This window comes from Beta vulgaris, chromosome 2, assembly GCF_026745355.1.
Source record: "Beta vulgaris subsp. vulgaris cultivar EL10 chromosome 2, EL10.2, whole genome shotgun sequence".
In the NCBI taxonomy this organism is placed as follows: domain Eukaryota; kingdom Viridiplantae; phylum Streptophyta; class Magnoliopsida; order Caryophyllales; family Amaranthaceae; genus Beta; species Beta vulgaris.
Genome location: NC_079203.1, coordinates 34,868,896 through 34,894,000, shown reverse-complemented (window position 1 = coordinate 34,894,000; position 25,105 = coordinate 34,868,896). Strand labels below are relative to the sequence as shown.

The 25,105-nt window shown below is 35.0% G+C and overlaps 1 protein-coding gene across 5 annotated transcripts; it reads right to left on the bottom strand.

Annotated features, from left to right (window-relative positions):
* Positions 1–1,993: 1,993 nt before the first annotated feature.
* Positions 1,994–17,389, bottom strand: LOC104884285 (uncharacterized). Of its 5 annotated transcripts, none has more exons than XM_010668909.4 (8): positions 16,866–17,386; positions 16,323–16,791; positions 15,458–15,575; positions 10,374–10,495; positions 9,422–9,507; positions 6,827–6,936; positions 6,691–6,723; positions 1,994–2,407 (listed from the first exon to the last, which is right to left on the bottom strand). In XM_010668909.4, exons 1-8 carry the CDS (start codon positions 16,954–16,956, stop codon positions 2,345–2,347), a joined length of 1,092 nt encoding a protein of 363 aa, XP_010667211.1. In that variant the 5' UTR covers positions 16,957–17,386; the 3' UTR covers positions 1,994–2,344. The 5 variants fall into 5 exon arrangements, 3 of the variants coding, with proteins under 3 accessions (XP_010667211.1, XP_010667210.1, XP_019103104.1); XM_010668908.4 differs by having other exon boundaries at positions 10,374–10,501; positions 16,866–17,385; XM_019247559.3 differs by lacking the exon at positions 6,691–6,723 and having other exon boundaries at positions 10,374–10,501; positions 16,866–17,388.
* Positions 17,390–25,105: the final 7,716 nt, after the last annotated feature.

Here is a 25,105-nt window from a genome sequence, read left to right as displayed (position 1 = left end):
GTCATTGCTTTTTCTCCAAGAAACACTTCAGGACCCATGGGAAATCTACCTTACTACACAACATTGATCCATCAAGCTATCGCCCATTGCAAAAAATTCCCAAAGCTGCCTCCCGTAGGATTTTGTCTCAGTCCCGTTGTGGCTAATGTTGTTGGACCAACTATTAATCATCGCCTCAATATGTCACTGCCTCACCACCTGGATAATTATTTTGTTCTCAGCCAACGAGGTATTAGCACCTATTTCAAACTGTTGATACCTTTCCCAGGGCAGTTCTTATGCAGGAAATTGCGGCATACATTTATATTTATTATTATCGAACGGACTAATTTTTGACCCTCTACTAACCATATAAACAGAAATCCTATAAAAACCAAACATGAAATTTTTTCTTTCAAGATAATGTTTCCATTTTCTCCCAAACAAACACTTTCTCTGTCTGTCATTTTTGCATATGGGTGAGAACATTCCAAATATTAATTTTTTTTTCGGTTAGGTAAATAGCAAATTTTATACAAGGCTCTAACCCACAAAATCCCACATGTTCAAATGGAAAATTTGTCCCATCACCAAAAATGAGGACATATTTGACTGTGTCTAACATCTAAACCCAAGTATCACAAGTGACTTACCATGGTATTTTTATACTTCCTCCGTTTTTATTAAATGTTACACTTTTCAAATCACGCACTCCTAGGTAATTTTTGGAGAGGAGAGAGATAGAGAGAATGAAAAACAAAAGGGCCCCATGTGAACCTGTGATAGGAGAGAGATAGAGATAACTTATTACCCAAAATAAAAGTGTAACATCTAATTTAAAATTTCCTAAAGTAGAAAGTGTAACATCTAAAAAAAACGGAGGAAGTATATCCTTTGCTAAATTTTTTAGATGTTAGACACAGTCACACAGTCACACATTCAAATATATCCTTTGCTAAACAACGCCCTAAAATTTCCTAGTAACGTCCTAAATATGGTATTTTTATACCGTATTTATATACTTGTATTTCTTTCTCTCTCCTCCCCTTGACTCACTCCCTAATTTTTCCAGATTTTTTACCTTCTTCCTCCACTTTCTCTCCCATCTTCTTCCACTCACCACAAGACACCAGTGCCACCACACAACCACCGCTGCACCCCCACCGCCGGAACACCACTGCACCACCACCACCGCATACCCCCACTATCACCCCCTCTCTCTGTTTTTTTTTCAATTTACAGTTTTTTTTTTTTTTAAAAAAAAAAAGGGGGCGTCCCCACCACTGGTGGAGGCACCCATGGCAGGCACTCCACCACATGGTGAGGCGCCTGCCATGGGCGCCTCCATCGGTGGTGAGGCGTCCATGGTGGACGCCTTTTTTTTAAAAGAATTCAAAAAAAAAAGAGGAATCCATGGCGGTGAAGCGCCTGCCATGGGCGCCTCCACCAGTGGTGGGGCATCCATGGTGGACGCCTTTTTTAAAAAAAATCAAGAAAAATTTAGAAAAAACAGGAGAGAAGAAAGGGGTGGTGGTGTGCCGCCTAAGTCACTGCCGCCGCAAAGCCAGACTTCTCCTCGCCGGAATCCTTGTCGCAGGAGTTTTCGTCGCCGGAAATCTTGATTAAAAATTCTTAAGGGAGGGTGAAGAGAGTGGGAGAGTGGTGATGTGAGTGAGTGAGTGAGTGAGAGTGAGAGTGAGAGTGAGAGTGAGAGAGAGTGAGAGAGTGAAAGTATTATAATACACAAATACATATTATATGTATTTATACAGGGCGTTAGTAGGATATTTCAGGGCGGCGTTTAGCAAACGAGTTTAAGGCTTAAAAGCCTTCAGCTACGTGTTGGAGTCCCAATTGAGTAATCTGATTACCAGACATCTCAAAAAAAAATACATTAAATCACACCCAGGAAAATGATAGAAGACAGAATGGGTGCTACAAACAACCTATGCTTTTGCAACTTTTGATTTGATTTGATTTGATATAGCTGTACAAAAACTTAAAACACTAAATGTTGGCTAAATATAAGAAACAACTCATTTATCACAGTAATATGTGAATAAAGCATATCACATTGGCAATCTCATATTCATCCAAAACACCCCTTATTATTTGGGAATTGCTAAAATTACACAAAAGTGTCCTTGTAATATGCTACTATTCACATATCAACTTTATAACTGGAACAAGCTCGCTAAATTAAGCCAACTATTTTTAGTCAAATGAGTACGGAATCATTTCTGTAACTTCAGTCAGTGTGGGTCACAACACCAAAATTTTGCCAACTATAGGTATATTACCCTCAAAAAAATGCAATTTACCCAAAAAGAATCCTTACAGGCTGCCATTCTATAGGAGACAGAGTCTATAACCTGTTTACTGGGGTAAGTTTATACCCTTCATGTCCAGTTCTCTTCATGATTTCTCTCTGCAGAAGTATTATTAGAAGAGGGTGAGAGAGACAGAGCACATTCAATTGAAGTAGAAACACTAATCAGTAACGTACTTGAATTAAAAAAATTATAATCACTAATCTCTATCAGCCAGTGTTTTGAAAGTTTGTGACGAATCAAAATTCCTAAGAGCCTAGGCTTAGAAAGGCAGGGACATATCACGAAAAACGACAAAGCTATTTAAGAGAAAAAATTTTAAGGCTGGTGCGTCTATGCATTCCTCGATGCTGGTGCGTCTATGCATGCCTCGATGCAGGTGCGCCTATGCATGCCTCGATGCTGGTGCGCATATGCATGCCTCATACATGAGCAAGTGTAGTAGCCCCATCTTAAGATTTGGAGGATACCTAATAAATGAGTTTCCAACTTACTCTAGACTCCTATTTTTTATCCTATTCTGAGCATATTTCACTCTTTCGATTTTATCCTCTATTTTCCGAACATTTCTCACTTGTTGTTAGGGTCTTATTTGTGACTTGTTTTGGATTCTAGGCCTTTTCCCTCTATTAGGGGCCCTTGTTTTGGTTCCCTCCTTAAATAGAATTTCATATTAGGAGGCGTCTAACTCTAGAATTTCTTTCGACCCTCGAAAAAAAAAAGAAAATTTGTGAGGGTGAATTCAAATAGTAGTTCACTTTTTGGCTCTTCAACAAAGCGCTCTCGCTAACTCTCTGAACCTAACAAGATTTTTGGTTGGGATCCTTCTACCTAATTTTATGGCCAACACCATCCCCACCCCACCTATAACGAAAGCTTATGGTGGATGGACATCAGCCAATATCAACCTATCACCCTCCGAAGCTCTCACACCTCCTACATTATTAGCTCCATTCTTAGGAACTTCCACAGCAGGATAGGATAGGCTATACTTTATTTGCCCAAAAAGGCCTAGCAAAGCTTAAGTTAGAGGACCTTAGATTCTTGTACTTTCTTGCTGAGTCTTGGAGCGGCTGTTGGTCTAATGTGCGCAAGATTAATTTTGGGTTTTTGGTTATTGTCTTAAGATCCGAGAGGGGTCTAGCTATGAAAGGGGATAAACAGTTAGGTGTCATGATCACGATCATTGCCTATGCACTCGAGTTGGATCATTTTGTTGATGTGTGAATGCATTTTGACTTAAAGACTCCCGTTGTTGTGGATAAAATTCACTAGGAGATGGGCCCAATTCACTTGGAGGATGCGCGGATCACATTATTGCTATCTCCCTTTTGACCAGAATGGATAACCTCGGAAACCCTTAGGTTTTTCCAGGCTAGCCCCAAAGTAGCCCCTCCTCCCCTTCCACGTGCTCCGCACATTTCTTTCACTTCTCTCCCTGGAAAGTAGTTACCATTCTTCTTTTGACCTCCAATCCATTCAAGACTACTTAGCTTCCATAGCTATGAACTAACATGAAATGGTTCGAGTCATCAAGAAGAAATGAAGAGCTAATAGGTTTTATCAAACGCGTGTGTATGATTGACACATTTTACATAACCACTTTGACCCTCACCTAAATCAACCCTACCACCCTCCTCAACCAGGCCCTCTGCCCAGATTGTTTGTTCTTATTGGCGAATGTTTGATCTATGAGGGGGATTAGAGTCTAGGGGTAATCGAAGGTATGTGAGTGTGTTTTTATTGCGGTGTTGGTTGTGTTTTGTGGTTATGTGGCCATACCTCACTTGAATAGCTTTGTTGAACTCATTGTTTGGGGTTTATTTACATCATTCCTGTTGTCCTTTACACATGCATTTTGGAAAAAGAAATTGACTGATGGTGACTTTAGTTGTATAGATTCAAATCATTAGCAAATATGTTTTTAGCTATGTGTCAGAATTGAGATTTTAGTTGCAAACTCGTAATTACCACTCCATGACGCCTTTAGGGGCCGGGAATAAGTACCTATCACTCCTAATCACATAGAATACTTGCACTGGAGAGAAGAATTCAAAATCAAAACGTTCTAATGCCTCAACTGGGTCAATTTACTTATTTCACACAATTCTCCTAGTCACGCTAGCATTGAAATTCACACCAAACTCGGTCGTTCTGCAGTTATGTAACAGGTTCAAGGCATTATAGAACGACTTATTGGCCAATTTCCTTAAGAAATGCAAGGGAGGAAAATATGAGAAAAAAGCATAAATTTGACCTAAACTTCCGGGATTAAATCTTTTTTGGCACTCTAATTAGATACAAACCCCTAAATAATTTCATTGATCACTCCAAATTGAAGCCTTAAATGAAAACCCTATATTTAAGAAACCCTAATATGCGTGTAGGAGCCTAGGAGGTAACTAACGTCCACTTCTTCGCCTTTTATGGCACCAAATGCCGGCGAAATGTCTCAGACTGCTTGTGGCACCATAGCCTATGGTGGACAATGGCAGTTGTTTTCAGATGAGTAGTTATCGTCGTCTCTCTTTCTCTCTTATCGGTTTAATTCTTCTTCTTTCTCTATGCCTTCGTTTTTCTTCCCTTTGTTTAGATAGAGAGGTTGTCTCTTTCTCTTCTCTTATCACGTTAGATAGCAAAGATGCTCTTTCTCTCTCTTCTTTCTTCTTTCCTTTTTATTTATTCTTCCCTTTTTCTTATTATTTCCAGACTCACGAGGAAAATACCTCATTTTCTTACCTTTTAATTTTTTAGTTGCTCTTTGATTTTTGGCAGTGGTTGTCATTTATAGGTAAGATACAAGTTCCAATAGCCTCAAAAGTCCCCTAATATTGTATTTATAACAATTTTGAACATAATATGGTATAAAAAGTAAGACAAAGGAAAACCAAGGTTAAAGCCTTGTGTGAATTGATAAAAAAAAAGAATCACACTGCGATGTTAGCGAAACGTTCTATTCTCCATTACAAGTCGTTCCCACGACAACAAAACTGCTCACCCGAATGCGACCGTGTTTTTTTTCCATGGTTATGAGCCTTATGAATAATGAGTAGTCTCTTTTCTAGGGTATGGGGTTTTACTTTCATAACTGTCATGAAGTTTAGCTTTATTTAGGGGTTCATCTTGGATAATGGGTTTAAATGAACAATAGAGGTTTTCTTGTTAGTTTTTGTAGCTGGCCTCCATAAAAACATAATTGTTAGTTACTTCAATGAAGGATAGAAAGATGAAATTGATGAATTTAGCCTATTTGATCATTTAACTAAACTTGCATGAACATACAGGTTTTAGTTATGAAGTTTACTTAGTCATCATGTTGTTCATGTTCTTATGTTGGAGTTCAGTGCATGAAAATAGGACATAATTATCAACTTCAGTAACCGTTTTTAGCTTGAAAGAGTAATTAGGGATTGACTCTAATCCATTGCCATTTAATCCCCTCTTATTTGCTTGTTGACCTTCATGATCGAATTGAGTGGTGAATCTCATATCCTAACCCTTAATATTGTCATGAACCCTTGTATGTTGTCTAATTTAGTTGCCTATTAGTTAATCTACTATTGCAAAAACCCAAAAAATCTAGCTCACCTTATTTAACTTTAGCTTATAAGTGTTTCATCTTGTCTTGCTGAGTCGCTGTAGATTCAAACCTTGCTTGCCCTTTCTATTTAATTAGAGACACCAAAGTTAGTATTATCTTTGTTAGGTTCGACTATGGCCTGTCAACGCCACACGTACACCCAGCATCTCTCATCTTAGGAGTGCTAATATGTCTGGTTCATAGCCTAAGGTGAGCCAGTCAGTTTTAGGAGAGTACAGATGCTTCCTCTAAGATGAGCCAGTCAGTGAGCATACCTTCTTCCAGAAGAAGTGCAGAACACATACACTCGCATTCTAAGAGTGCCTTTAAGGGGGAACCTACCTTTGGTTACTCACAATATTTTGGTCATCATATATAATACTAGTTTTTTGTTTACTTCACTCGTGAGCCATGACTCATGACCTAAGTCATGTCCAACTCATACTTGTTCATCAAATATAAGAACCCAAATACTTGCCCACCAAATTTTTATTCATCAAAAGTATCTGTCCTACTTTCACCTACCCCGCCATATTTTTACTTGCCCAAGTTTTGGTGAACGACCTCAATTCACTTAATTTACTGGCACAAATAATAAGAAAGCAGACTAGTGCGTGAAACATTAGCTAACAAATTGGCATCACCCACTTGCGTGCAGAAAAAAAATTCCTTCAACTGAGGACTAGAGCCAAACATGAGTTGCAACATTGTTTGGTGATAAGAGATTTTAAGTTGGCTTAACAGCGTAACACTTCAAACAATATTTCAGCATTGTTATACACAGGTGAAAAATGGATGTACCTGGATTAATGATGTAATCATCCCTGGACTCCCCTGTTTTAGTTTGATTGATGGTGAAACAAAAGAGAAGCTGAGAAAGCTTTATACTAGCAATAAGACGTATTATTTATTCAGCAAAAGGAAAAGAAATTCATACCTCAAAATGCTTCTCCAACCAAGATACTTCTTCCCATGATTTTGATCCCATGGAATTCCAAGAATAAGGAGCTTGAATTGTTTCTACATGTTGCAGGAGTCTCAAACTATCTACAGTAAAACAGATCGCAAGGAGTTGAAAGGAGCATGGAAAAGGATTAGAGAGTTCTATAATTCTATGTCCAGACAATTTCTGCATGCTTTAGTAATCATATAAAGATCTGACGACATATTTCTCTAGATTAGACCAAAACAACCGAGTTCTGAATTTTGGTTTATTATCATTTGGCTTATTGACCAGTGTACTCTATAGGTCATATGTTTCTTTCTGGTTTCCTTCCAATTATTTGATCCTTTCCTCATCAGAAAATATATGAACTTGTGCATGCTGTTCATATTCTTTAGAAGCTTTGGACTCATACGAGATATCAAAATCAAGTATACAAGCTCTTTCACATTTTTCTAATTATATTTCAGACTATGCCCAAGTATATATATCCATATTAGGAATTGGAACAGTTTCTTGACTTATACGAGATATCAAAATCAAAAGCTCTTTCACAATTCTCTAATTATATTTCACAGACTATGCCCAAGTATCTATATCCATATTAGGAATAGTAACAGTTTCTAAAAGTGGGTACAGCAAGGTAAACGGAGAGTTAAAGAGTAATAAGGTCCGATTTGGTTATTCTTTAAAGAACATACAGCAACAATGTCAAAGCCTAATCCCAATAGGACAGGGTCAAAGGCTTGAACCAATAAATCATCTCCAGTTGTCGTCCACAAACATCCTCTGCCAGCATTCTCCTTTATCAAGTGTTAAATGCTCTAGAAAACCGTATTTCTTCATATCATTCTTCACACCCTCCATTCAAGTCATATTTGGCCTCTATCAACTTCTTTTAAAATCTCCACAATCTTAACGATGCTGCTATCAATGTCTCACATGCCAAAACCAACCTAATTAGTTCTCCCATACCTTATCCTCAAAATCCATGACTCCAAGCTTCTTGTATCTTCATTCTGAATTCTAGCCCTTGATGTACTGTCACACATCCATCTCAATATAAGCATTTCTGCTACCCTAACTTCCCTAATATGATCCTTCCTAAAAGCCCAACACTCCTACCCATACAAATAATATTGGTCTTATAGCCATCCTCAAAATTGGCCTTTAACCTTAGAGGTTCACTATAATAACCTCATTCCATTGTTGAGTCAACCTAATAGGATAAAAATACTCTCTAATGGGCAACTACTTGCCATCCAAAATGTTACTAAATCCACGCTAGTAAAAACCATCAAAGAAAAAGATTCGTAAAACTTTACGCTCCCTCTGTTTCTTTTTAGTTCACACATTTTGTACTTTAGCAACATTTGCATACTCTACTTTTGACCACCATTGGTGATTTATATATAAGGAAAAACAGTCTTGTGAGATCTTGTTAGGTTTTTCTTAATATATATTTTCATAACATCATTATATTATGATTTTTTTTCTTATTGATACTTAAAGATATTAATGGTCAAAGCTCTGTGATGGCAAGCGAGAAAGTCAGACTGTGTGGATAAAAAAGAAATCAAGGTAGTATTTACCTTAGTTTTAAGAGGTGCAAGGCGCACTGAGGCGCAAAACGCAAGGCGAAGGGAGGCGCAAGGCGTAGGCGTGCGCATCCCGTAGGAGAGGTGCACCCTTACATTTTTTAATAAAATATTTTTATGTTATATAAAGTTTCAAATAAAAGAGCCCCAAAATCAAGTATAAGTATCAAGACATAAGGATTTGCAAAATACAACTGAATATCAGGAAAAAGAATTGAAAAACTGTAGGAGAGATAAAAAGCTCGGCAGAGGGCAAGTAAAAAGTATTAACGCATGATTTTTTTTCCTCACCTGCTCGTAGCCCCGAGGGAAGGAGACAAACAGAGAGAGGTTAAAGAAAACAGAATATCAAATAAAGAGAGAAGCAAGTGTACTAGGCAGATCTAACGATAAATAACACGGCGACGGCCACTGGAGATGGGAATGCCGGCGTCATCCATCTACATAGACATTTCGGCAACCTCTGTCATAATACATGTGGTAGGTGATTCCCAATTTTGATGAATCGCAAATCAGGGTTTTCTGAAATTAGGGTTTCTAGTTTAGGACCCAAATTATAGCAAAAACATGAAATTACTAGAGGGGTTTGTGTCGAATGAGAGTATTAAAGTTGCATAAAGACTTAATTCGTGAAATATTGGTCAACTTTACGTCTTTTCTCAGATTTCCCCTATTTCTCTTGCGTTTCTACATAAAGCGTCCAACGCATTGCGCCTAGCACCTCTCTGGAGGTCTTAGGCGCACGCCTTGAAGCACCTTCTGTAGGTCGCTTCGCCTGATTTGTCAGATGCGTTTTTCTGAGCACCTTAGGCGGGCGCGCTTTTTAAACTAAGGTATTCACTAATCTAACAGCTAGAAAGATCCAAAAGAACAAAGTTCTGAAAAAGGTAATCAATGACACAACAACAGCATATTTATGAAACAGATATGCATTGCTCTCTAAGTAGTATGGAGGAAATTAACATAAAATTGAACCAGGTATAACATTTACTTGTAACAAATGCTTCTTCCCAATAATCACGCTCTGACCAAGATGGTGATACTTCTCGAATTGCAATGCCCTCCCTCAAGCATATTCTGTTTACAAATAACATAAAAAAGAAAACTGTCAGCAAGCCTTACACCAAAGTTCGACTACAGAGAAGTCCCCAATGAGTCCTTGACTGTAAAAGCATACAGTATCTATGCTTCAAAACAGATAAGGATATATTTCAACAAAATATTTGATATTAAACATTGCAAGAACCTAGAAGCATGCACGTAGAGATACCTAAGGATTGTAACAAACGTTTCTAGATAACTGATATAAGCATTACTTTTTCCCTCTTACCATGTTCCCCATTTTGGGACGGAGAAAGGCAAACTAGCGATAGGAATAGTTAAAATCATTATCATTTTTTCATAATACAGACCGAATAGAGCAATATAAGCACTATTCAGAATATTCATTTACTGCTAAATGATTTTTTTCCTTGAAATGAACTTAAAGAACATATCTTTATGCTGATATAAGAGATGAGGGAACAAACCTAGTTTTGTATGTGGATCGAACCCTTAGAATAGAAAATCTCCTGAAAAATCTCAGGACATTATAATTTAGGCCTTTGGCTAAAAATATTTTCTTTTAAAGATAAATGTATGACTAGGTCATGATGTGACTTGACTGTAAAGACTCCAAGTCAGCCGTTTCTCTTTTCTTTTAGGAAATAATCCCCTACTGCCAAGCCAACCAACATAAACTATATGTACCAAGCAAGCAATCAAAATTAGATTCATGGTCAATTAATTAATGTTCAATCACAATAAGTATATCACTCAACTTGTTTATAAACATAATATTAATAATATTAATAAATGTAATAAGAACAAGGCATTGTGAATTGTGTAGGCATCTCAGTAAATGTAAAGATCTAGATTCTAGATCATAAGATGAAATATCTTACTCAATTACTAACTGTCGGATAACCCCTGGAAGAACACCGTCGTTTACCGGAGCTGTCTGTACTTCGTATGACAGCAAGCCTCCATCATTGATTAAGCTAGTCTCCTTAGCTTCAACTTTTTCCTGTTCCTAGGACGGAAGTTGAAAAAAGAAACCCATGTTTAATTAAGAAAAGCAAAAAAAACAAAAACAGCAACAAGAATGCCAATTAAAATGATAGAAAAAATTACCAAATACAAGAATACAAAGAAAATGACAGAGAATTGAGTACATATGGCAGGGCATAGATCAGCAGTATAAATCACTCCTAGAATACCACCTCATAGTGATCAGCTTATCAGAATCCAAGTCATTCATCTCTGTTCCTCCCCAATCCAACCCCCCTTCTCTTGATGTGTAATCGAAATGCTTAGTCTCTCTTAGAAATGAATGTTGTAAAGTACTCCTAGATCAATTAGGATTATTGCTAGTTTTCCTAGTTTTAGTAGGAATAAGACTCATGTAATCCTAGTTGTATTAGAATTAGAACTCCTAACTCTGTTAGAAATATAAGTGGTAATCCTAATTCTAGTTAGATTAGTACTCAAAGTCCTAGTTGGATTGGGATTCCTAATTTATTAGAATTATGGTTGAGTTAAGAGTCTGGTGTTAGTAGAAGTCATTTTGCTTACAAGGTTTTACGCTCCTATTTGGAGAGAGATTTTACTTGTTTTAGGCTTGTTAGGAGTCTTAGTTTCAATTATCTTGTTTTAGGCGTTATCTTAGGCGTGTAGGATTAAGATTTATTTTGTTGACTTTTATCTTTCCTAGTATTAGTTTAATTAGGTTTCTTTTAGTATATATAGGTAACTAATGCTTCATTGATAACATACAGAAAATTTTGATTAAAGTTAAACGTCAGTTTATCATTGATTTTGGACAGATTTTTCCAGAGTTATTATTGTTTTTAGGGAGCTAAACACAAGAACCTTGAATTAAACAAGTGAAATTTGGATTAAGCTTAGGTGAATTGTTTAGTGAATGAAGCTAAATTAATTCTTCTAAAACCCTTCCTAATTTGAACTTCAGGTGAGTGAAGCCCTAAGAGAGAGTTAGAACCCTTAGTGAAACTGCATTGAGTGAAGATCTAGGGAAGCTACGGCTAGATTCAGTTCGTGGAATCATATCACATTCTCTGTCTCTCTCTTTCTCTCACACAACACAAATAAAACACCCAGCCATGCAGACTCGCATTAGATCCAACAATTTTCGGCTTTACAGCTGAAAGTCAGAGGATGAGTTGATAAACCTGAAATTTGTAAGACATACCTGTATTTCGAGAGGGAAAATCTATCTTAGAAGCTTTTTCAAAAAAAAAAACTACCATATAGAATAATCTCATTTAATCAACACTATCATTTAACAGTCTCCCTAAGCCAATTCATGGAATGGACATCACGCACATTATTGTATAAAAGACACTACTTACCTTCCCCCCCCCCCCCCCTTTCCAAGACCACTATATTATTAAGCACCTCACCTTCGTGTTCAATAAAACTGAAAGCATACCCCAAGCAGAATATAATTCTATCTTTTCTGTCTTTCTTTCCTCTAATATTCACCCACCATCATTTACATCTATGTAATCAATATATTGGAAATGATAAACTCTAATCAATTAACTAATTACATTGTCTGGTAGATACTAGTTAATACATCAATATTATTATACTCATGAGTAACTGATTTAGCTTAAAATCAGTTTTAGAAAACTGTATGTTGACTTGACAAACTAGGACTCTGTTAGGGACAACCTCTCAATGGTTTGAAGTTGTAATGGGTAATTCAATCTGATTTGCAATAAAACTTGCCTCTTTTACCCTTGTTCATGTTCTAGCTCCTCTTTAGCTTAAATCTTCTACCTAACTCACTGATTCTTAGCTCAAGGAAGTACACTGTTGAGTGTTGAGCACGCCACCTTGTTGTAGAAAGGGAGGTTATTCCTATAAATCCTACTCAAAACTTCCTCTATCACTAATAAACTCCTACATGAATATCATCATTCATCCATTGGATGACACTCAAGAGACAATAGAACAGACCAAAGACTAGCTAGGGAGTGGTACTGACAGATATGTGAAAAATGGTCAGCCAATATGCTTTTGCATGGCCAGCCTGTCAGCAGCACAAGACTTCTTCACTTAAACCTGTTGATCTACTGCAGCCTTTACCCACTCTCTCCGTGATTTGAGAAGAGACTTTGTGGAGGGTGTGATGAACTAACCTAAGGTAGAGGGGTAAACTGGGTAATGCATTAGTTAGTATTAGTAGTAACTTGAGGTATAAGATCGAAAGGGAGTGAGGGAGGAAATGCTATAAATAGAGTAGGGAGAATGAAAGGGTATGGAAAAATATTGTTAAGGGTTTCATTTGTTTTTGGGAGAGAAACAAGCCTCTCGAAAGCTTGTTATTATCTTTGTTTCACTGTCAAATTCCAAATCATCAATCAAAGATCAGTTTTCCTTCTTAATCTTCTTCTTTGATTTGTTTTAAGATATCAGTCCATTACAGATGGCCTTTCAAATCCCATGGTGTCGACACCATTTTACTAGAGGTGGAATATTCACCAAATGAGCCTATTTCTTGGGTTTGAAACACTCGTTTCAGCTCTCATTCGGTGTCTCAACTTTTCACTAAGGAAGTTACCTGGATACATGGCTACCCCTCCACTGTAGTCTCAAACAGTGTTACTCCAACACCTTCATTTACCTTAACAACGGGGTGTCGTGTCGTGTAGTGTCCGACACGACACTTTACTTGGATACTTCATTTTAAACTAAACACTTGACTTTTTTCTACAAAATAGCCGAGTCGGACACTTGGACACTCGTATCCGAGTAGACACTCAATCCGTGTCTGAGTAACATAGGTCTCAACTAGGATCAAGGTGTTCATAATTCGCTGAATCCAAGGCACCTTTCTTAAAAGAGCACCTCTAATCACCCTCAATTAGATCGCAAAACGGAGGTAGTCAATAAGAGTCTCAACACCTTGTACGTCTTAGATGTTTCGTCAATGGCACACCGAAGACATAGGGCCAGCTGGCTAAGCTGGCAGAATTTTGGTACAGCACCTCCTACCGAAATTCCATTGCCTGTATCATCAAGGCTCACTATGGTAAGATCCTGCAACACTTATCAGATTCCAAAGACGCAGCACCCCTATCTCTTCCTTAAAACAACTCTTAGAAAGGGATGTTATCTTAGATTATCTCAGGGCCTAGTTGCTTAAAGCATAGCAGCACATAAAACTGCAGGAAGATGCAAAAAGGAGGGGCACTCGCTTATGCGGTAGGGGATTGGGTAAACATCAGCCATATAAGAGACAGTCGCTGAAAATAAGGCTCAATGAGAGAGATTGACTGCCATGTTCTTTTGTCTCTCTGAAATCATATAGAAAGTGGGTTCAGTAGCCTCAAAACTAGATCTCCCTCCCACTACCAAACTTCACCCAAGTTTTTACATCTTCCAACTCAACAAAACCATTGAAAATAGGGCAGTGTCTCCTCAGATTTGCTGATTTGGTCATGGATGTGGAACCTCAAGCAATATTGAGGTCCATATTGATTCCTTTGGGAATGTAGCTACCATAAAAGTGCTTCTACAATGGAAGGGTCTCAAGGTTTTGAAGCCACACACAAAGATTTCTCCTCTATTGCTCATTCCCTCAGTTCTACCTTAACTATGAGTTGGCATTTTAAGTGGGGTGTAATGCACGAAATTGTTCAACGCCACCAAATCTACTTACATATAACTAGAAGGAAGAATAGAGAGAAAGGTAGTGCGGGACACGAATAACATAATTGAACATATGACGTCTAAAGAAAGGAGGCAAAAGGAATATACTTAGTCAGTGAGTAGATTAAGCAGCAAAGGGACTTATAATGGAATACACTCATACAACTATTCATTGTATCTATCCTTTGGGAAAGACCTGATCCTCTCTAATGGTTTGGAGTTGTAATTGACAGAACTACTCTTATTTTATCAATACCAGTTCCCTTTTTCGGCCCTGTTTCATGTTCTAGCTCTGCTCTTTAGCTGAAATATCTACTTAATTCACTGAATCTGAGCACCTTATTGGTTGTATATTGTATGTGTAATTGTGCATTCTTCACACAATTATATCCTTTTTTTTTTTTTTGCTGAAAATCATATGGCACCAAAATACTTTACTTTCAAAATATAGAGAAAAGTCAAAGCATAAAAAGTAAAAATTCTACACTATAAGTTGCAACTAATTTGCAACTCTCCTAAACAGTGTTACCAGCTATGTGGTGCAGGATTAAGTACAAGAACACAAATCGCTATTTAATTTTTTCAAATTAGCCCAAAGTATATCACTGACATATACCAATTTGTCTTTTTCAAATTGCAGTTCAAGAGGGTTAGCTAAATTAACTCTACTCTCAGGTTTCCAAACCCTAGATTCAAAACAAACATCTAATCTTTCTTAGGACGAATACTATAGAGTAAAATTGTTGTGCCATATAAAGGGAAATGAAGTACTCCATAACGAAACAGGACAGCAGCATCTTTAAAAAGTAACTAACTTCTGATTTATTCAAAATCATTGAAACATAACAGCATCTTATACGTTAACATCATGTTAATACATACACTAGAAGACTAGTATTCTTCTCATATCTTCCTCCATTTTATTATTGAGTCACTTCTCCCTTTTATGTGAGAGTTTTATGGGAGAAGTAACTCACTTAATAAAACACGGAGGAAGTATCATATAAATAATAATTGACTCACTACCTGCCACTAATGCTTGGCAGACAAATGCTAATCTGCCTGTACCCCTTGCAGTATTATATTAATCTATATGGTGGATTCAGGATTCAGTAACTTAATTAGACTATGATATCCAAAGCATGCTTACACATTCGAGGTGTCTAACATTTGACATTGTAAATTAAATTGATATTGCTAATAGGAAGAAAAAACTGGAATATCATCCTGCATACGAGGGACGCAAGCGGGTGCAAAAATAAATTTTCCCGTTAAATGCCTATACATGAATAATCAACCAGCTTCTCACCTTGAAACGAACTACAAAGAAATTTGTTATTGTCCCTTCAAGTATTCTGTCACCATTGTCTGACATCAAAAGCTCAGTAACTGAAGGAGGTCTCAACATTTCCAATGGCTTCCTTAGCCTACCTAGAAAGTAGTTTCCCAAATTACAACTCAGAAAGACCTCCAGGGTCAAAGTCATAAAAGTACAGAATACAAAACCGGAATTACAACCAGCAAGAATTATGAAAGGGTTCAGTACAGTAAAAAATTTGCAATATTCACACAGAAACGAAATACGCTACTCCATCACTCTTTCTCCTCGCCTCCCACTCACTTCCCACGTGATTTAGTTCTTAAACCAGTTCAGGTAAAGGTATGTGGTGAAACAATATCCAAAGACAAGGCGCAGACTATTTATGGGTCAAAGCAAGGAAAATAAGCATGGAAACATTCTTTCACAGCCCAGAACATATAAGTTTAGATTCAACTAATATATTACCTTCTTCATATATACTCATTCACCTAAATACATACACTCTTTCTATGTCTACATTCCTGACAAAAGCTTAGTATACAAATGTTTTGATTATATCCTTGCTAATTCACGACTTATTCCACCTTATCGCATCAGAAGTAACTAATTCAGCTGCTAAGCGTAAGCATTATATCAATTCAACACACTAGTACCACTTCTTTGTCTTCTCTAAACCGAGATCAAATGTTAATTGACAAGCTCACAGTTCACACAGTAGTCTGTTACCTTTACATGATTACTCATATAGTCGGATACACCAAAGTCCAAACATCAATCAAAACATAATCTTCAAAAACACTTAAAAACAAACAAATCATATAAACAAATAAAAAACACTTAAAAACATCCAAACCTTGCCCAATCAGAGTACTTAGCCTCAGCAAAATCTCTCCTACATCGAACCACAGCCAACCGCGCGCCATTTCCCTCAACACCAAACACCGGTGGCACATACATTCCAATATGCAAATACACATCCAAAACCCTATCAATCATTCCCTCCTCAATTATCCCCTTCACTCCACTCAACTCATCAAAATTCCCCCCAATTAACGCCGAAATCGCCAACTCCTCCCCAGAACTCCTCTCCTTATCCGCTACCGGCAGCGCGATCTTCATCACATCATTAACACGGCGATGAACATAAGCGTTCCAGTTGACGGACGACGGGAAGCCACAGAAAGTAGAAAATTGGGGGCCGAATACCAGATGTGGGTTTGAAATGAGCAGAATTTGGAGGGAAGTGGAGAGGCGCTTGAGGTGGCGGTCATAGAAGAGGAGAAGTTCGCCATTGTTGTGTGTTCGAGTTGTGGTGTATGCACCTGCGAAAAATGTTGAGAATTTTTTAGGGTTTTTGGTTATATGTTTGAGGAGAGAGAAAGAGAGAGAATAATACCTGGGTGAGTTTGAAGGAAGGTGGAGATTGAAAGAGTATCGGAAGCCGGCGAAAGGACGCCGTTAGTGAAGAGAAATCTTGTCGTCGACATCGCTTGCTTGGCTCTCTCACTTTCAGATAGCCGTTGAGAAGGCGCCAGCGCCTAGCAATATTAATTGTCAAAGTGATGTAAATTTGGTTATTAAATGTATTAAGTATTATAGCTAGTTTTGATTATGGTTTATTTTAGTTTTGCAAATTTTTTTGGTTGACATTATTGTTTTTTTTTAATGTGAAATGAGATTTTTCAAAATCATTATTATATAATTTCTTCATTGTTTGTCTGTTGCAATAATTACCACCTTGAGTAGTTTCATCTATTCGAATCACTTAACTTTTGGTTAAAAAAAAAAAAAAACCATTATAGTTGACAACGTCGCTTTTACTTTATGTTAATAAAACCATCATTAATTACTCAAATTGCCTCATAAAGTTGCATTTACTTATTAAGGATTTACTTATCCCCTACTCTAGTTTAACCATCTATGCTAAACTACCCTTTTATTTATATGCTTATAAACCATGCCCAAACTTATTGTTGCAGTAGAAAAAGAAAGAAAAAATATTTGTCGTTATGGTTTAATTTCTAGAATTGTTATTATGATATATAAATTTTATATTTTTAATGTTCAGTTGAATATTGTAGCTAAGTCTATTATTAAATAGTATCTCAATAATTGATATGACTAACAATAGTTAACACATTTTTAACATGAAAAATACCTTGAATGATACTTTAAGAAAGTAAAGGGAAAGCATTTAATAGATGCAAGACAGAAAGAATAGAGAAAAAAATATAAATGTCAGCCACAACTTCAACCTTTAACTATTAGCACATAAATACTAACGCATGTAGAATAGAAGATGGGAAAGCAAAAAAAATAAGATCATAATGATGGTATCATGAATAAATTAAATTAAATATAAAACTAACCTCTATTAATAATCGAAAATACTATTTAGGAGAAATATTATATTCATCAATCATGACCATATCAAGACTTATCAAACTTCCCCTTTTTTGTGATCTGCGACCTAATCTTGAAACTCGAACCTTGTATTTCCCAATTAGTTTTAGTAGAATTAAGTTCATTGAGAAAAGAATAAAATCTGACATATAGATATATGAAAAATAAAAACATAAATAATTATCTATACAACAAATATTCTATGAATAAAATAATTAGTCAATTGCATAATGCCTCTGCAATGTCGTTGACAAATTATCATTTGATTCTTCATGTAATGTCATCATGGTATATTATAGGTTCAAAACTATATTTTTGTATTTTTTATCTTTATCTAACTCAATTTTTAAAAGTATGATTTTGAAAAGCATAATTGCTATTAGTACATATAATACGCTATTTTTATAGTTAATTTTATATTTAAAATAAATAATACCTTATTGTTCATGTAAATAAATATATTTTCATAGTTTGTAAAATTATATTGTATATGGAACTTATTTCGATACATATTTCAAACACTCTTGATGGTAAAAAAAAAATTTGATTACTACCTCCGTCCTTTATTAGTTTATTTGTTTTGACTTTTCACATTTATCAATGTAAAGCTTTGAGTAATAATATCTCTAATTATGTACTTGTAAAAAATTATAAAAATTTGATATTCCGAAATTACATATTGAGACGCATCAAAGATATCCCGCATGATTATATTTTTCCTTACATATAAAGCACAAATGATGGTCAAAGTAACAATGATGAATAGTGTTATAAGTTAAACTGGGTAAATTAATAAAGGACGGAGGGAGCATGTAGCAAAAGTTATATTCAATTTACATAGTTGGATAATTTAGGTTGTTTATTCAAAATCACTGTGTAATACTTACTTAATAAAAAACACTTTATATGTAATTATATTTATGTTAAACACTATTTTTTTTAAAACAATAGAAATCAAAAAGAATGACATATATCATGCTTAGGTGAAGCTCCCTATAATATTTTAAGGTTGTTTTTGTAAAATCATACTCTAATTTTTTCGTCATATCGCTATAGATTTTAATTTTTGTTGTAACAACAAAATTTCCTTAATAATTTTTGTTGGAATACTAAATTGTGTTGGTTCAGTTGATTAACACCGGTGTTTGGGATCCTCTAGAGTTCTAAAAGAACTCTACAATGTAGAGTTTGAGCAATATCAACATTGAATAAAAGATTAATATAACTCATATATTATCTTTTCAAAACCCACTCTATTTTTGCTCATCAAAATCCACCCCATTATTTCCCCCCCTTCACCAATACACGCTCTTGATTTTAAAATGTACGGTTCATATACAACTCTACCTTGTATAATTCTACTAAAACTCTAGAGGATTCAGACTCGTAAGACTGAGGTTTTGAAAGATAATATGTTTAATCATGTAAGTTGAACCTATGATAAAATGCTATAGTTACATACAGTACACTATAGTTATAACTATTATTATATTTATCTAACATAAATGTAAATAATGTCTTACCATTCATCTAGTTAAATATATTTTTATGAACTATAAAACTATATTGTAAATGGGTCTTATTTTGAATATATTTCAAGCACTATCAAATGGTAAAAAATTATAATATTGTGAATTAAAAAATTATATTCAATTTATATGATATAATAATTTAGGTTATTTATTCATACACGGAGCTCTAATTTCTCATTATCCACAACTCCTTTTTATGTATTAAATATATGTAGAATTCTATTTTTGAAATATTTAAAATAAAAATTAATGACATGAAAATCCTACATGGCACTCTCTATTTCATAAGTTGTAGAACTATATCATAGACGGATCTTATTTCTTGAGCATATTTCGAGCATTATCCAATAGAACAAATATTGTAATATTCCACATTACGTAGCAAAAGTTGTACACAATTTACATGGTATAATAATTTAGGTTGTTCATACAAAATCAAACTCTAATTTTAGCTTATCTAGAACTTCTTATGTATATTTAAATATACATAGAACTCCAAATTTAGAAATATTTAAAATAAAAATTAATAACATTACAATCCTACGTGGCGATCTCTATTTCATAAGTTATAGAACTATATTGTAAATGGATCTTATTTTAGAGCATATTTCGAGCACTATCCAATGGAACAAGAATTATAATATTCCGAATTACATGGCAAAAGTTATACACAATTTACATAATATAATAATTTAGGTTGTTCAATTTAAAATTAAACTCCAATTTTAGCTTATCTAGAACTCCTTATATATTTAAATTGATGTGGAACTCTATTTTTGTAAAAGAGTTCTCGTTATCCAAAACTCCTTTTATGTATTTAAATATATGTAAGACTCTCTTTGTTAAAATATTTAATATAAAAATTAATGACTTGACAATCTTACGTGGCGCTCTCACTACTACAAAAAGGGCAAACATAACACCCCTAAATTAACTCTTTATGTAAAGTCTAAGTTTAACGTTTTAACTGTAGAACTATTATCTTAGGTTGTATTGATAATATATTATTTAACACTTATCTTAATATGTGTTATCTTTGCTATGAAAATATTATGCGTGATGCTTTAATTTTTTTTATGAGACTATAAAAACTGTTATCTTTGCTTTATTATTAATAGATAATAAATCTGTTAAAATAATTAAATTAAAAAAAACCGTCATGGCTAAAAACTAGGAGCACTAAGTACGTAATCTTGCATTTTGGCTCTAAACCCCGTTTTCAAGTTCTAAGTTGTACGCGTAAACCCTTCTTCTTCCTTATACGAACGATTCTTGAATTACTTGGAATTTCAGGTAGACAAAATTCCACTGGGAAAACGAGCATCATCACTTACTACCTCCGGCTCTCATCTCCGACGACGTTCCGCCCATCACACCTCAATTCCATTGCAGCCGACAACGTCGGAAATTCATCACAATTCGCAATTTCAATCTACCTATCAAATCGTTTTGGGAGAACCGACTGCTACATCACAATTCGCAATTTCATTACATGTAATTCTTAATTTTCAAGTTGTAATTTTCACAATCAGTTTCCCTTTTTCCGCATTTTTTAGCTTTCTAGTTGGGTTCTTTTGGTAGGTTAATTTGGCCATGGGACAAAAACATTTTATTGATTGGAACCCCCTTACAACTCATCCCTCCTTCCGATTTTTCTAGGGTTGTTCTTTCTACTTCTTTATTCCTCCAATTAGGGTTCCAATTATTAAACCCCCGATTTTTCAATTCTTAGTTTTCTACTTTCTTTTCTTTAATCGCGATTTTGTATTTCGATTTTGATCTCGATTTCAAATTCATTCATAGAATTTAGATAGATCATCGCATAATTAGGGTTTTTTCTTCTTTAATTTGCCGAATTTCGGTTTGATTTTGAATAAATTACAGAGTTTTTGTTGAGTTAAATGATGGGGACTGCGGAGGGATTGGTGATGCAGTTTGGAGTGACGAAGCCGATTTCCATGGCGGGACCTGTTGCTGCGGATTTGAAGAGAACTCGTGAACTGGAGAAGGTTTTTTTTTTTTTCTTGATCATCTTTTTCAAGTTGCACTTTATACTTCTAGATTTTGACTCATCATCAGGCTTGAAACCGAGAGACAAAAACCTTTTATTGGTCATAAGTATTTTGCTTGTAGAATTATCAAGGTGAGGCCTTTTTTGCTGGGAGTTTTTTTTTTAATCAGTTTTAATTGAGTTACTTAGTTTTTTGAAGAATTGCAAAATGGTTCTATCTAGTTTTGTTATTTGGATGTTGATGTGTGCAATGTGGGGTTTGTCTCATAGTGTATCATAGTTGGCTAATCTGAAGGATTAATCATTAATGAGAGTGAAAAACCAGTAGTTAACTAGGCTATGGAATTTTTTATGAGAAGTATTAAAGTGCTAATTTGATATGTAGCTTTCTCATTGGCACAGAGATTTAAAAATGATACTAAAATGTACAATGAAAAAAGAATTGTTTGAATTATATGTGTTAGAATCAAAGTAATCAAAGAAAAACTACAACGAGATAATCAACACAAAGATATACGTTGTTTACCAACAATGTGTTAGCTTATTCATAGGCTCAGGCAGAAACAATCTTATTATATTTTGAGGAGAGAGAGTCCCAGATTCAAGGCATTCCAACAAGATGTTATGTACAATGACTAGAAAATATGCTTGCTGGCATCCATGTAAGGGATATCTTATGAGTACACAAAGTGTTGTTACGTTGCAAGGGATACTCTTCGTAGAACGGTGCTAGGTATTTGGATATAGCTGGAATTTGAATTAACCATGGCTGAAAATATTTATTTCAATTGCATAACTAACAAATTGATGAGCTTTTGTTGGGAAAGAAAATAAGAGACAACTTTCACTAGTTTATAGTTGTGAATGTTTCTGTAGTTGATTTATTGAGTGTGGTGATTTTGAGACGGAGCTTTCTTTATATGATGACGTCGACTAATTGGTGCAGAAGTTGATTAACAATTTTAGTTAGCTCTGCTTTATATAATAAGGATGCTGACTTGGCGAATCTGTCGTCCAATTGGCGTGCAGGTGCAGGCAATCCACTCTGGTTATGGATTTTTTTTCAGAAAATGCTGAATTTGCTCATCAGTGTGAAAACGAAGGTCTTTCTTTTGTAGGGCCTTCAGAATCTGTAATACGGGATATGGGCGACAAAAGGTAAAAACAAGGGCTGCCTTATTCCCATGTTCTCCAATGTAACTTTATTTGTGTATTCAAGATCATTTTCTTATGATTTTTGACCACAATGAGGTTTTTAATTTGTGTATTCAAGATCATTTTCTTATGATTTTTTGACCCCAATGAGGTCTTTAAAATTATCAATGTGTACAATTTTGTTGTGGCTTGATGTGCTTGTTAGTCGGAGACTATTAATATTTGATTAATTGACCTTTCATTTGGCTTATAGTGCATCAAAGAGGATAATGGGTGAAGCAGGTGTTCCTCTGGTGCCTGGTTATCATGGTAATTATGTTTGATGTCTTCGCATATTCTCCTTCTACTGCACTCTTTGAGGTGATCTATTTTCATCCGCTTCCTTATTTAAAATAGACCGCTGGCTATGAATGCGAATGTGATATTCATTAATTTATATTCTCAGGTTTTACGAGAAGAAGAATTTGCTCCAGTAAAAAACGCAAATGGGGCTAATTTTGACACACCTGATAGTGCAGGGCTGCTTGTTCTTCGCCTTCATTCTCGATAGGTGATTGTTGCTGGTGGCTTCCGAACCCATTCTGTGCCTTTATATTCTACTGGTAAGTGTACCTATATTTATTTCTTTAAAAAATTAAAAATTCCTCGAAAGTGATGCTAGAGGAGAAAAGCTCCTCATTTCACTGGTTTGAAAACTACCTCTCCCAATATCATCCACGTACACGTAGCATTCAAAGTGGTCTGTGTTCTTTCTTGGGTAAGTGTAGAGTCGCTACTTTAAGCTACCGATATTTTAAAAGCGAGAGATACGTTCCTGCCAGCACTTATATGTATGAGTAACGATAGGTTTTTGGAGGACTGGCATATCTAAGCACAAATCTAACAAGCAGGTAGCTTTATCTTACCTAGGAGGTGAAAGAATACATATAGCAATGTAAATAGAGGTAAATGGAAAAGAAAAATATGTTTATACCTTGTTTAATACTGGAGAATTTTCATAGCTGCTTAGATATCCTGTTCTATTGCTAGGATCCACAATGTCGGCCAGTTCAAAAAATTAGGGTAGTTCTGTTCAGGCAAGGTCCTCAATGGTCCAGACAAAGGAAACATAGCACTTGACTGGCCCAACATATAAGTTTGTCACTGTGAAAGCAAAAGATTGTCATTCTGGTTATGTCGGGAATGCAATACCCAAACTTCTTTTTTCGCTTCAGAGGCCTAAGTCTGAATGTATCATCATTATAATGTACCAACAAATGCGATATACTACATACTTGCATTTGTTTCCTTTCAACTTGTGCATGATTAATTATAAAGTTTAATTACTTTTCAAGTTTTTATATATGAATACTTATTTTGTGATTACCTTTATTGTAGTACTATCAAGGCATTGGTCAAACCTATTCTCAGGAGAAAATTGATGAACTCAGGGAGTTGTGGATTACATACGTTGGAGATCAACACGAAGCACAAATGATGAATGAGTTCTAACTTTCTGCCTAATTTTTTTTACCTTAATCCACTTTTGGACATACATTAGATTTTTGGATTTGGATATTGATTTCATGTGGATGTGGCTATAGGCTAGATTTGATCTTGTTTACGATTTAGATTAATATTGATATGTATATATAGTAGTTTTTTTTAGAAGTTTAGAATTATGAATATTAGTTGAATTATTTTATGATATAAAGAATTTTGGAAGTTTGGAATATCATATTCAATTTATTGGTTGTAAGATTTTATGGGTTGAGTATTAATTATACAACAGATACATGTATTGTACTGTCATGTAAAAAAATAAAGGAATTGTACTATACGACATTATTGTGCTGTGTGTTGCACGCCTACTGCCAATATATGAGTGAAATGATAATTTGATTATTTTTTTAAAAAAATATCATAGATAACAGTTATAGCTTATATATGTTATATATATTATAGGAAAACATAACAGTTATTCAAGATAAGTGTTAAATTTTCCTTCTTTTAGTTTGTCATATAAATAGCAAAGATAACACTTATTTACAAAATGTGTTATCTAGTGGCATAACGTGTATTATAAATGACTGTTATGTTTTCTCTGACAAACATAGCACTTTCGTCAGGTGTTATGTTTACTTTACATTACATTGACTTGGATAACACCTCAAAACTATTATGTAAAGCCTTATTTAACAGTTATGTTTGTCCTTTTTTGTAGTAGTGTCTCTATTTCATAAATTGTAAAACTATATTGTCAATGGGTTTTATTTTGGAGCATACTTTGAGCACTATCCAATGGAACAAAAATTATAATATTTCAAATCACGTAGCAAAAGTTATATAATAATTTAGGTTGTTCATGCAAAATCAAACTCTAATTTTTTCTTATCTAGAACTTCTTATGTGTATTTAAATCTATTCAGAGCTTTATTTTCAAAAAATATTTAAAATAAAAATTAATGATATGACAATTCTATGTGGCGCTCTCTATTTCATAAGTTGTAGAACTATATTGTAAATGGGTCTTATTTCAGAGCATATTTCGAGCAC